The sequence below is a fragment of the Rousettus aegyptiacus genome, unplaced genomic scaffold (assembly GCF_014176215.1).
Source record: "Rousettus aegyptiacus isolate mRouAeg1 unplaced genomic scaffold, mRouAeg1.p scaffold_m13_p_15, whole genome shotgun sequence".
NCBI classification, from domain to species: domain Eukaryota; kingdom Metazoa; phylum Chordata; class Mammalia; order Chiroptera; family Pteropodidae; genus Rousettus; species Rousettus aegyptiacus.
In genome coordinates, this window is record NW_023416290.1 from 48,451,032 (window position 1) to 48,463,485 (window position 12,454).

A 12,454-nucleotide genomic window follows, 5' to 3' on the forward strand; every position below is an offset into this window, starting at 1 on the left:
AAGAATTGGTCTTGGATCTCTAGCCTGGACCCGTGTGTACACAGTCAGTGGCTTTTTGCTGCTTGGTCTCTTAATCTGGTGGTCGGTCTTAAAACTTCACTGCAAGTAGCAGCCTTGTTTCTTATGGCCGACTGCCACACTGGTCTATCCAGTGTCACTCACAGCAGTCCAGAGCCATGTCACAGGGTTGAAATTAGGAGTTCCTACAAGTATTTCTCTAGCCCTCATTGCTTGAGTTTGGTCTGTTTCAACAAACTCATCAGCTGCCAGCTACTTACAGACCCCACTATACCCGAGAGTGTAGCATCGATCAAAGGACCTTAACAACTGGTGTTCTAGAAACCTCGGGCTAGTTCTGTGGCCTTCAAAGAAGGCATGGATGGTGACTATCGTAATTGAGTCACTAGTTCTGAGCGCTATTTCTGGTAGCTATGTAAACATCAATATTCTAACTTCTGAACTTAATTTCAGTAAAATACTATTTGTGGGTATATCGGTTTCATTCTTTAGACACCATAGGTATACTACCTAGAAACTACAAACTTTTTAAGAGTCTACAAAAAATGTTTCTGACTAGAAAAAGGCATATATATTTGCTCTAAAGTGTGGAAAAGAAAACTAAAAATTGGAAATTAATGCTTAATTAAATCTCTATAAAATGTGCCTTGCCAATTTTAGCTATCGTTAAGCTTAGTATTCATTTGATAATTAGTGATTTTGAAAACAAATTTTAGGCTAGATTTCCTCTTGCTGATGAACTAGAGCCAACCATAACTTAATAAGTTGCTCATAGCCAAGTGTTTTCAAAAACAAATTATAAAAATCTTTTCAAGTTTTTATAGCAAAAATTATGTGGATTGTGGGTACATATTAATGCTTTGAGGTGGGAATCCTCAAAAGGAAAAATGCCTGAAGATACATCCCTATTTGGAGGTAGCTCATTTCATGCACTTTAAAAAATGTTTGTCGGCCTAAGTGAATTTTCACATTATGCTTATCATTTAATTTTCTATTCCTTAATATTCATTCTTCATTGCTTAATTAACAGAAACGCACATCTTCGCAGATTGGCTTCTCAATATAAAATCGACAATTTATAGATATAGAAAAAAATTTTTTTTTTTTTTAGGCAAGGCAACCCTTGGTTGACCTCACAGATTGCAAGGATCTTGTCCACTTACAATCACTTATTTTTTAAATTTTTTACACCTACAGCACCTGGTCTTCCTAGGGGGTCCCCCATCCAGATACTAACCAACCCCAACCCTGCTTAGCTTCTGAGATCAGATGGGATCAGGCATGTTCAGGGTGGCATGGCCGTACACAATATAGAATTATTTTGAGAAATGCACACATGTTTCTAGCTTATAGAGTTGAAGACCATTCAGTGAGTTTCGCTTAAATTGATTCACAAAACTAGAATTTGCTAATTATTTTGCCCTGTAAAATGCAGACATTTTATAAAGATTTTTTCACCAACTTTATTGCTTTTATATAAAAAATACTGTCGCTTTTGCTGCTCACCTTGAGATGAAGAGTTGAGTAAAGGAACCTGACCCCTGCCTAAGAGTTGGCTGGCTTTCCAGGATGGGCTGTAACAGGGTCCAGGCGCAGAGGGACCAGTGCAGTTGGCCAACCATCCTGGGTCCCCTGACTTAAACAGCACCTCTCCTGTGAAACCATCCTTGTATCTCCATGTCTGGACTAGGTACTCTTCCTGCGTGCTCCCACGACATTCTCTAGGCCATCATCATAGCACATGGTCATTTTTTTTTCCAAAAATTGACATTTCTCAACATTGTAAACGCCTTTGAAAGAGACTGTCTTGTTCATCATGGTCTACCCAAAACCTACAGAGTGCTCAGTGCATAGTAGCTCTGCAAATATTTTTTAATAATGTGACAAATGTGAGGCTTACAAGTAAAACTCTTTTGAAGGTAAATTTACTGGTGTGATTCCAAGGTTAAAAAATAAAACTATTTTCATGAAGAAAATGTAATCTTTTTTATCTTCTAGGGTTAAGAAGAGATTTGGGAGAAAAGTGGCTTTGATTGTGTTTCTAAAACGCTATTAAAATCTATTTAGTAAAAAGCAATGTATAAAAAGTAAATTTTAATTTGTAATGAGAGAAACAAGTAACTCGCAGTAGCTATAAGGACACCTTTATTCTTGAACTATTATAACGAAAAATACTGTTGTCTATGACAGTCTATGAAAGAAAGTGCTAGAGTAAAATATACTGTCATGGCCACTGCTGGCGCCCTGATCAGATCCCCTTTACCTGGCAGGTATACTTCATCCCCCAGCTGCTACAGGTGTTGACTGCTAACAACTCACATTGCCCCTTTTACAGAGAATTGCCCTTGGAAATGCCATCTTGGTCCAAGTAAATGACTAACTGATATAGATGCATAAAACCTTACCCTGGGTCGACTCTGACATGTAACCCAGACTCCAGACTTCCCATGGGTTCCTGCTGAGGGCAAACTTTAGCCACATCCAGTTCTCACCTAACCTGTACCCCTGCCTTCTCCTGCCTCGTTCACTCCCCGAAAGGTTTCTCCCTGCTTGTGGAGTGTTCTTGAACAAAGAGGACTGACATCAATCTTTCCTGCTGCCCTATACGTTTCCAGACCAATTTTACCTGAGATTAATATTTATTTATTCAACATGAGAATCAGAGCACGTCTTCTGGGAGCCTCAGTTTTATTCAGATGAAACGTTAGTATCTATTTTGTGTCAGCAGTGTGCTAGGAGGAGGTTAGCAATGGAACCACGATAGACAGAGAAAGAAAGAGAAGGAAAGGGAGAAAATAAGGAAGGGGAGAGAGAGAAGAGAAAGAAAATCAATCAATCCATCAGTCAATCCGACTTCTGAGGACACTCTAGGTAGGAGAACATAGAGCGAATAAACTTCCAGTCTCCTCTTTGGATTTGAGCACACTAAAGCACTGGCCCCTGTGCTAAATTTAGCAATCATGTAACAACATTTCATCATCTTCCTTTCCAGATGATACACACATGCATCTATAAATCAAGCGAATTCAAAACTCTGTCCTCATGGTCCCACCATGGAGGAGAGTACTGACAGATCATTGCCTTTTAAACTCCTGCCACATGATTGGGAGAGGGGAGCAAATGTATTAGTTCCTCCTTTTTTAAAGAAAACGTGCCATGGCTAACCTCCTTCTGTGAATAAAATTGACCCCACTTGTTTCTGAGATTTTTTTCCCCCTCTGGACACAGCCTGGGGACGAGTCAGGGAAGACCTCCCGCCGCAGGGCCGCAGCGTTGGTGGTGGGCCGTCGTGCTGGCCGTGCGCCACGTGTGGGCTTGCACGTGGCTCGTTTCCTGCCCCGTGCTGGGGGACTCTTAAGGCAGAAAGCAAAAGATGTCCTTTTAAAAGTGTCTTCTGAAATTATGGAACACCTGCACAGAATCCATTTTTTTCTTGTATGAACTTCACCTGGAAAATAAGAGTAGGTTTTTTTTTTTTTTTTTCAAATCTCTCTTTTTAATGTAAGGTCTCCTAACCTCTCTTAGACCCAAGGCTTCTCACTTATTACATGGGAGGTGGACTGCGTCCAACTAGGGTCCTGTCCACCTCACACATATTCTGATTTGTTTAATGCTCTCGTTTCTGGACGTGGTACATTTAACTCCATATAAAATTAATTCTTTCAACTTAGATCAATATTAATTTTTGTTGTCTAGTTAGCAGATCCAAGAAAGGATGTGCGTGTATGTTTGTGTAACTTAATCTGTATCAGGCCCTATCACTGTAGTTTTCTAACTTAATATGTTTGATTAACTCACAGAAGTTAAAGAACAGAAGTAGTAAAAAAATACATATATACTAGCCTGCATATTAGTATAGAATAGCTACTATAACAAACAACCCTAAAATCTCAACCTGAAATTAAAATGGTTTAATGAAATAAAATACAAATAAAATAAAATAAAATTTAAAGTCTCTTGTTTGTCCACAATCCAGTGCTATGAACAGGCTAGGTAAAGGAGTAGAGCAGTCTGGTCTCTGTTCCACGGAACCATGGGACTCCGGGTCTTCCCATCTTGGGAGACTCTTATTTTCGACATGTGGCCTCTAAAGTTGCCACAAAAGGGAAAAGAAAGTGGAGGATTACCCATGGGAAACTTTTTATGAGCCAGAACTGGAACTGGCCTTTTTCCATTGGCCAGAACTCAGCACTGTGGCTCCAACATGATTACTGGAACGAGAGGTTGGGAAACGGAGCCTTAGTGTGTCCAGGCAGGAAAGGAAAACCATGAACATTGGGGAGCTCTAGAATTCTCCTTCTCTGGTTTTAGGACTCCCTTGTATTCGAGCTGGAGGGTATGGTGGAAGGATCTTGCTGGCCAACGCTTTTCCTACATTCTAAGCCTCCTCCCTCTTCTCGCCACCGCTCATCTCCTCTCTCCAACTCACATACCGTTTCCTTTTGTCTGGCTTCGTCTTTACTCTTTTATTTGATGCCTTGAGGTAGGAAGAGGCGATGTGAATGTAGAATGGGATCCCCAAGGAGGCGGCTTTTCATGAGTAAGATGAGTAGAAAGGAGAGCTCACTAGAAAAGTGGCGCACATTTTAGAAAGGGAATTGAGAGAGGCCAGCAAAGAAGCTGGGAGAGGCTGGCTTGAGCTGGTTCAAATGGGAATGGATCGTTCCAATATGAGACAGATCCCAAGATGAAAGGTCCATTTCTCCATGTAGTAGAAAGCAATATTTTGAACAATTTTTACAAACCTATTATAGAATTTAGGGTGAAGATTCTCATCCTTTTAACTGCATTGGAAGTACCAGCATTCACAATTAACAGCTAAAACTATTTAAGAGTAAAGTCACGGCAGCTATTAATTTTTTTTAAAACTCATATAAAAATAACACACATATACACCTTCAATAATGTAGGAAGATGTTTTAAATCAAGAACAGAATTTTCTTTCTGCCTTAAATTCCTTCAACATGGAATGAGAAGCAAACATGTACCCATTTGTAAGCCCACGGTGACACATATTCAGCACACCTGCCCAGCAGTCAGAAGAAGGTCCCCATGGTCTCCTCAGGCTCCTCCTGAAGAGTCGCAGAGTTTCAGACATAATACTCCCATAGATTCCTGCAATAGGGATTCCCGCCCCAAACCTCTTTCAGGTCCTCAAAGACACGAATTCATCCTTTTTGTCTAGTCGTTAATTACCAAGAATGAATCTCCTTTATCCGTTGTTATGTTTAGTTTAATAAAAAACACTTTCTGGAAACCAGCTCCTGCTTCAGTTTGCAAGTAGCATTTCTTACACCTAAAATTCTTACACCGGACAGTTTCGTAGGGCCAATAGACACAAACGCTCTGCCAAGAACAATTCCCATGAAGAGTTTAAAAGCAGTGAATCCCTGGAAGTTCAGAGCAAGAGACAGGACTTGGCCCCCAAATCTTAAATGGGATTAGGCGCACCTATTTGGAAAGCCAGATGAAGCAAATGTGTAGTTGACATACTGTGTTTCTTTTTCCCAGGGCTTTCCTGGAAAGGATGGATCCTCAGGCCCTCCGGGGCCACCGGGGCCAATTGTAAGTATTTCCAGAAACTCCTGGGATATATTCTGCTTTAAAGCATTTTGTTTCTTTTGAGAGATTTTCCTTTGCCGGACCTTTCACCTCAGCAGCCATCTTTGCTCTAGTGTAACAAACAACCCACCCTTTGGTACAGAGCTCTCTCTAAAACATTCATTAAAAATAACATGTCCACATGGCTTGACCCGTCTTTCTCTGAGCCACTTTGCCGTAGATCACCTGCACTGATGAAAGAACTGTACCTAACTGATAGTGTGGCAACTTCTCAAAAAAACCCAAAAAATCTATTCTTTTGGTTGTTGGGACCAGGAATGAACCATGAATCTGAAGTCTTAGGTGTTGAAGGAGAGGGGAGTTCTCCCTGTGTGTATTTCTCCTTCTTGAGAGCTGGCTGTCTTCGCATGGGAATGAAGGAGTTTTCACCTTTGCTCCATTTTCCTGCCTTTCTCTTAGGGCATTCCTGGAGCCCCAGGAGTCCCAGGCATCACAGGGAGTGTGGGACCTCAAGGCGCCCTGGGACCCCCTGTGAGTATGCCACAGTAACCAGTCACGATGATTGCCCGGCCATCCCTCTGGTTCACTTATGTGTTTATATTTATCTCTGTTGGTCAAAAGTGTTTATTTAGTCTTGGAGGCTGTGAGATTCCATAAAGAAAAACAGAGAGGCTCATAGGATAGAGATTAAGGTCAGACTGTGCATATGTCATGGCTAAAGACAGATGGTCTCAACAGGGAATAATTAGCTACACTTCTGCTTATATATATTTCCATGGTTTGTTATTTTGTTTTTGACTAAGTAAAATCAGTGTCATCTTTGTAGGAATTGGGTACAGTAACTGTGTTAATTAGATGTGTCTTGTGGGTAAAAAAATACAAGAATTGAGAAACTCAAGGGTGAGGTTTATTTTTTCTGAGTTCTCCAAGAAAGACAAAATTTTTCGTTAAAACACACTCACACACCAAAAATAGTGGTGTTTAAATAAAAGTGTAGTGAATGAAACTAATCACCTCCTACTTTGTGCTTCTAATCTCTAACATTGGTGTTTAATTGTGATCAGTGGGAAGGGGAGGGGAAGATGGGCAAGAAACCAATGAGCACATCTGGGCCCGTTTCCTCTTCTGTAAAACAAGATAGTTCCATTACATGGCCTCCTGAGCCACATTTTGCATCTTCTGTGACTTATAAGTTGTCCCTTCTAGGCGTAGGTCTTAGCATTATCCTATTATCTATGATATATGAAGTCTCTGTTCATAAACCAAAGTGGTTGAGATGGATAAATGTTTGCACGACCACAGACATGCTAAGAATCTGAACGGTGAAGGAAAGAGAGGGCAATGAATTAGATTTCTATTGCTGTTATAACAAAGTCCCTCAGTCTCAGTGGCTTAAAACAACAAAATGTATTATCTTAAAACCCTGCAGGTCGGAAGTGTGACGCGGGTCTCACGGGGTTAAAATCAAGGTGTCGGCGTTTCCTTCCTGCAGGTTCTAGGGAGGAATCTACTTCCCTGCCTTTTCTAGCTTCTGAAGACTTCCCGCATTCCTTGGCTCACGGCCCACTTCCGTCTTCAGAGCCAGCAGAGTTACGTCTCTCTGAGCATTCATCCAGTCCCATCTCTCTCCGAACACAGCCAGAGAGGTTCTCTACTTTTAAGGACCTATGTGATTGCATTTGGGCCACCCGGATAGCCCTAGATAATCACGGTGCATAACCCAAGACCCTTAACTAAGTCACATTCGCAAAATCGTGTTTGCCACATAAGATAATAAAGTCACAGATTCTGAGATTAGGGCATGAACACTTTGAGGTGCGGGGGGCTTTTCTGGCTACCAGAGTGAATAAGACATTACAGAAATATTGGTTCATATTCAGAAAGATACTCTCTCCTTCTAGCGATCCAGTCATATTACTGTTTATTTCTGAAACTCATTCCCATAAAATCATTTCAGCCTCAGAGTTCTTTTCTAAGCTATGAGTCACATGACACGTGCAGATACACAAACACACACAAGATATGAAAATAAAAAATGTGTCCAGATTTCAGCAAACACATCCTAATTTGCACACCCAAATAAATGCCCTCCTTAGCAGTCATCTACTTGTTCTAAGCACATTGTCATTGCTCAAAATATATTTAGATCTCTTTTCAAATCAAGATGACGGTGGGTCACACAAAAAAATAAATTGCTTTATTTTCACGTCTTTTTTTTTTAATCCAAAATCATATCACCAAATATTGTCAAGCACACAGAAGCATACACTGACACCCTCGTGTGAGCTCATGCACACACACATACGCACATGCCCCTTTCACTGAAAACTTATCTACTCACTTGATTCTGGGCTACTTCTCACCAGAAAAGAAATTTGAAAACATTATCTCTGCTGCCAGGCTTCAGTCTGCTCGGGAGCAAGAGTTCCCGAGTGTACCAGCAGGGCTCAGAGAGCGAGGGCTTCTGGTTAAGAGTGTCCAGAGACAGTGCAGACTATCTCAGAAAGCCAAGAGCTGTTTTAGGACATCAAAGGCATTTGAGGCATCATGAAGCGAAATGAAACGAAAAAGCAAAAAACCGATTTAATTTGGTCAGACAACAAACAAATGTAGTGGTGTGTGACGTGACCTCGTGCATGGCGCCCTTACTGATTTCTCCTAGAACCGGCTTCCCTCGAACCAAGCTGGGTTGATCCCGAGCCACCAGGGATGGGGTGGGAAAGAAGAGCAGACTCTGGGGACTTCAGGAGAGGACAGTGGGGTGCACGAGTGGTGGAGTTGGTCACGGGATACGTCAGAGAAAGAGAACCCCGCCCTGCTCATCCACCTGGCCTTTTGTAACTCTGAACAGATTCTAAATATGGAGCATGCAGAAAAGCCAGCAAACTTTTTTTTTTCAGAAATAAAACACTTGCTAATAATATTATTTTTGATTGCTATAAATCAAAAAGGGCCCTCGATGGTGGCACTTTTATCAGAGACAGAAATCATTTTGTCTGGTTTCATAGACACTGGGCGGGAACGCCACAGTCGGCTTTGGGTATCCTCTCAAAAGCCAGTTGTTCTCTGGACTGTCCAGCCCAGACTTTTCCCTGTGTTTTGGGCCCTGAGCAACCAGATGCCTGCTGGCTGCCAGACTGGCGAGACCAGTAAGGCGGGCTCGGTGTCATGGTGTTAAGGCCTCGATTGTTTTCCCATGGATGTCTGTCTAGGAAGGCCGGAGGGAAGGAGACCAAGAAAGACAGACTGCCCCACTGAGAATAGCAACGTGCTTCCTATGAGCTGGTTCCAGGAATGCTGGCTTTCATGCCCCCCGCCTGCAGCTGCTGGGCGTTGCTCCCGGGCAGAGTGTGCACTGCTGCTTCTGTGGCCAGAATTCCTACCTGAGGTGTAAGCGCAGGCTAAAATACAGTGCCCCCTGCAGGGCAGCCGATGGAGATGCAGCACACGGAAGAAGGGGCCATGCGTTTAGTTTGAAGTCAATGTAGACAGTAGGTCCCGTGCTACACCATTTAAAGATCACTGCGTTAGAAGTGGGCACACCAAGGTTCTAGATGTGGCCCTGATGTGGCTTAAACTGTGTGAGCTGCATCACCTCAGCGATGTACCTAGCCTCTCAGGATGTCTGTGTCCTAATTCATTCATTCATTCATTCATTCATTCATTCAAGGACACTTACTGGGTAGCCACAATATGTACAAGAAACATGAGAGAGAGGGTTTCTGAGGACTACAAATGACGCCGAAGATATTTTTCGACATTCGTGGACCATCTAGAGAGAATGATGTTTTGTATATAAGCAGTATATAAAAAAAAGGCAAAACGTGGGAAATGCCTTAAGGGAAAGATAAGGAAGTTGCTACGAAAGGTCCATTGAGAGAAAGATGGAGCAGGAGATGTCCTCCTGAGCTGGGGGCTAGGGGCAGCAGCCCCCGAAGGAGCCAGTATTTCAGTAGGATCTTGCAAGATGGGTATGACTTCCACCCACCAAGATAGAGGATAGACGTAAAGCCAACCCAGGGTACCCCCTCTCTTTTGTGCATTTTAATATTTTTCGTCTCTTTTCTCTCGCCTCCTCGCCACTGCCACAATTTCAGGCCCTCTTCACTCCTCGCCAAGATTATTATCACAAGAAACTCCAACTGGCCCTCTTGCCTCTGCCCCACCCGTGCTCCGGTCCATTCCCCAGCCGCCAGAAGGTCTTCATAGTGCAACTCTGCTCTGTCATTCCCTGGCTCAAATCTCCTCACTGGATCCCTGTCCCCAGAGGGTGGGTCCCAAACATGCGGCCAGGTATACGCGGCCCTTCCAGTCAGCCCTTACTTTCCCTTCCAACTTGATCTCATATCATCTCTTCCCTTGGCATTGAGTCACCTTAAATTATTTAAAGCTCCCCTGACATGTGCCATACTCGTCTATGTGTTTTTTTGTTTTTGTTTTTGTTTTTGTTTTTGTTTTGCCTTTTGGGATGTTCTTTCATTTGTCTGGGCTGCTTTCTCCTTTTTTCTCCACCTGGTGACCTCCTGGTTATTCTCTGTTTAAAACCGTACACTTCCTGTCTGAGGCCTCCCTCACCTCTTCAGCTGTCAATATCCATCTTTCCACTAAAGTGATAGTTCCTTGAGGGCAAAAATTTTATCATACCCTTGTTTTTATTCCTAGACCCTAGCTCAGTATCATAGAGGGCACTTAATAAGTATTTGTTTAAAGAAAGAAAGAATGAGGGTATGTTTACATTCCAGTTAGGCTGATGTTCAAGGGAGTGTTGAAAGATTATTCTTATAGATTGGAGGTCAGATCATGGAATACCTTTGGAGTTGAGGTAGGATGTTTTGCTTTGAGTTAACAGACATCTTTAATATGTGGGACTTGGACCATGAAATTATTTCTCTTCCCTTTAGCACTAAAATTCTGCGAATCTATGAATGTAGCTACTGTATTTTCTTTTCTTTACATTTCAAGTGTTCCTGAAATTAAAGGAAAATGTGCCACTTTTTCTGGCCTCCATCTGCATGGAGGATGTATTTTCCCTCAAAGCTTACTTTTATAGGGCTATGGGCCTTCATTTGCTCAGGAATTTTTATTTTGTTTTTGTTTTACTTTGCAAAAATCAAAGGAAAGATGTCAGAGAAGTTGGAATTAAACTAAATTCTTACCATACGGATATTTCGCTTAATGGATATTTCACTGAAGCTGCCTCGCTGTGTCCTGTAGATTCTTAATAACAAGCATCGTGAGGCTGAATTTGAAGAATTTCAGGCCCAAATAAACGCACACTCCCCTGTGTCCCAGAAGGTACCAACAGCTGATACTGCCTATTCACCTGATCGCTCAGGTTGACACGATAATTTCTGTTTCTAAGATTCAGATAAACCCATTTTATCAATGGTAGTTGGCAATGGGAATGTCAGATCGTATATTGGTTCAGAAATAAAAATATTCAAGAGAAAATGGATTTTAAGAAAGGACTCAAGTTAAAACCTAATTCTGAATAACTGGAGGTAGGTTGGAGGGATGTATGTTTGCATTTTGATTATTATTTACTTAGGAAAGATGTCATCTCCACTGGCATAGAAGTTAGGTATTGGCTACTGAGTTTGCTGAGCAGTGTTCTCTTTCACGGCAGCGGAGGGAAGCTTGGGGGAGTGCATGAATTTGAGAGGCAGGCCGATTGGGTTCAGGTCCCAACTTTTCCATTTTCTTATTGTGTGAATGTGGATAAGTTGTTTAACTTTTACTTTTCTTTTATGTAAAATAGGAATAATATCTCATGGGGTTGGTATAAAAATAAATGAGGTTATCTTAGAGGAGTCTTATGAGGATTACATGAGTTAATCTTATAGGGCTGTTCTACAGGTTAAATGAGTTAATGAACCAAAAACAGTATTTGGGACATAGTAAAAGCTGCTTACGTATGAACCACTAGTGTGGACGGTTTCTTAATATATTTAAAATGTGAGATATTTACTTATTTTATATTTGTTTGCTGATTTTTGTTTTATACCTGATGCTTGAAAAGCTGGTTCCCTTTGGGCTTCTTTCATAGTGACATTAGTAGCTCTTTTGGGACCCACCAGAGGACATCACTGTGTCCTGAGGAACTTGTCCATTTGTGAACCCTGAAGAAGTGAAAGAAGAGGGCGTGGCCACTACATTTATTTTTCAAAAGAATGGGGGGCAGGTTGCCTCGTAAATCTGATTTTTGCAGAAAGTTTTATGATGAAAGTTGTGTACTTTTTTAATAGAATCAACTCTTTTTCTAATACTCTAGATGCCCAGTGCCTGGGTGTGTCTTAAATATGTTTTTAAATCAAGGCAGTTAAATGAAGCATAGATTGGCTTTCATCCAGACCTGAAGTGAAATTCAGCCATTTATTCATTCAGTTAACACATATTTCAGAGCGCCTGACATGTCCCAAACATAGTCCTGGGAACTGGGAATACAGGTCACAAATAGTGAGGATCTGCTTTCTTTGTAGAGGTTGAGATACTTCCTGCAAGTCCAGCTTTGGTGTTTTTCATGGATTTCTGTTCCTTGTGTTACCTCATTCCAAATAATGACTATATCGTGAGGCCTGTTAGCCTTACAAGGGACCTTAGAGACCATTTAATTGAATGGCTTCATCTTACAGAGAAACTCAGAATGTTTAAGTGGCTTGCGGGTATCATGTCTTATATTTTTTCTCAAAATATCAATATGTAAATTTTCAAGCACACACAAAATTTAAAGAGTTTAGTATGAAGACCCATATGCCAACACCAAGATTCTACCATTATTTGTATGAGTGTGTGTATATTTTTTAATAAAGTTCTCTTGGGCTTCATTGATTATTGATCTCACGTGTAATGTTGGAAAATTATCTTAAACACACTA

General features: G+C 41.4%; 1 protein-coding gene and 1 pseudogene across 4 annotated transcripts in view; one reads left to right on the forward strand and one right to left on the reverse strand.

Annotated features, from left to right (window-relative positions):
• The window catches only part of COL14A1 (collagen type XIV alpha 1 chain), a 184,600-nt gene that overhangs the window by 147,165 nt on the left and 24,981 nt on the right, over positions 1-12,454 (forward strand). For all 4 annotated transcript variants that reach the window (XM_016156518.2, XM_016156509.2, XM_016156528.2 and 1 more), the window contains 2 exons: positions 5,530-5,583; positions 6,040-6,111. In XM_016156518.2, coding sequence (XP_016012004.2) covers positions 5,530-5,583; positions 6,040-6,111 — 126 coding nt within the window. The remainder of the gene's footprint in view (positions 1-5,529; positions 5,584-6,039; positions 6,112-12,454) is intronic.
• On the reverse strand, positions 1,207-1,325 carry LOC118612084 (annotated as a pseudogene).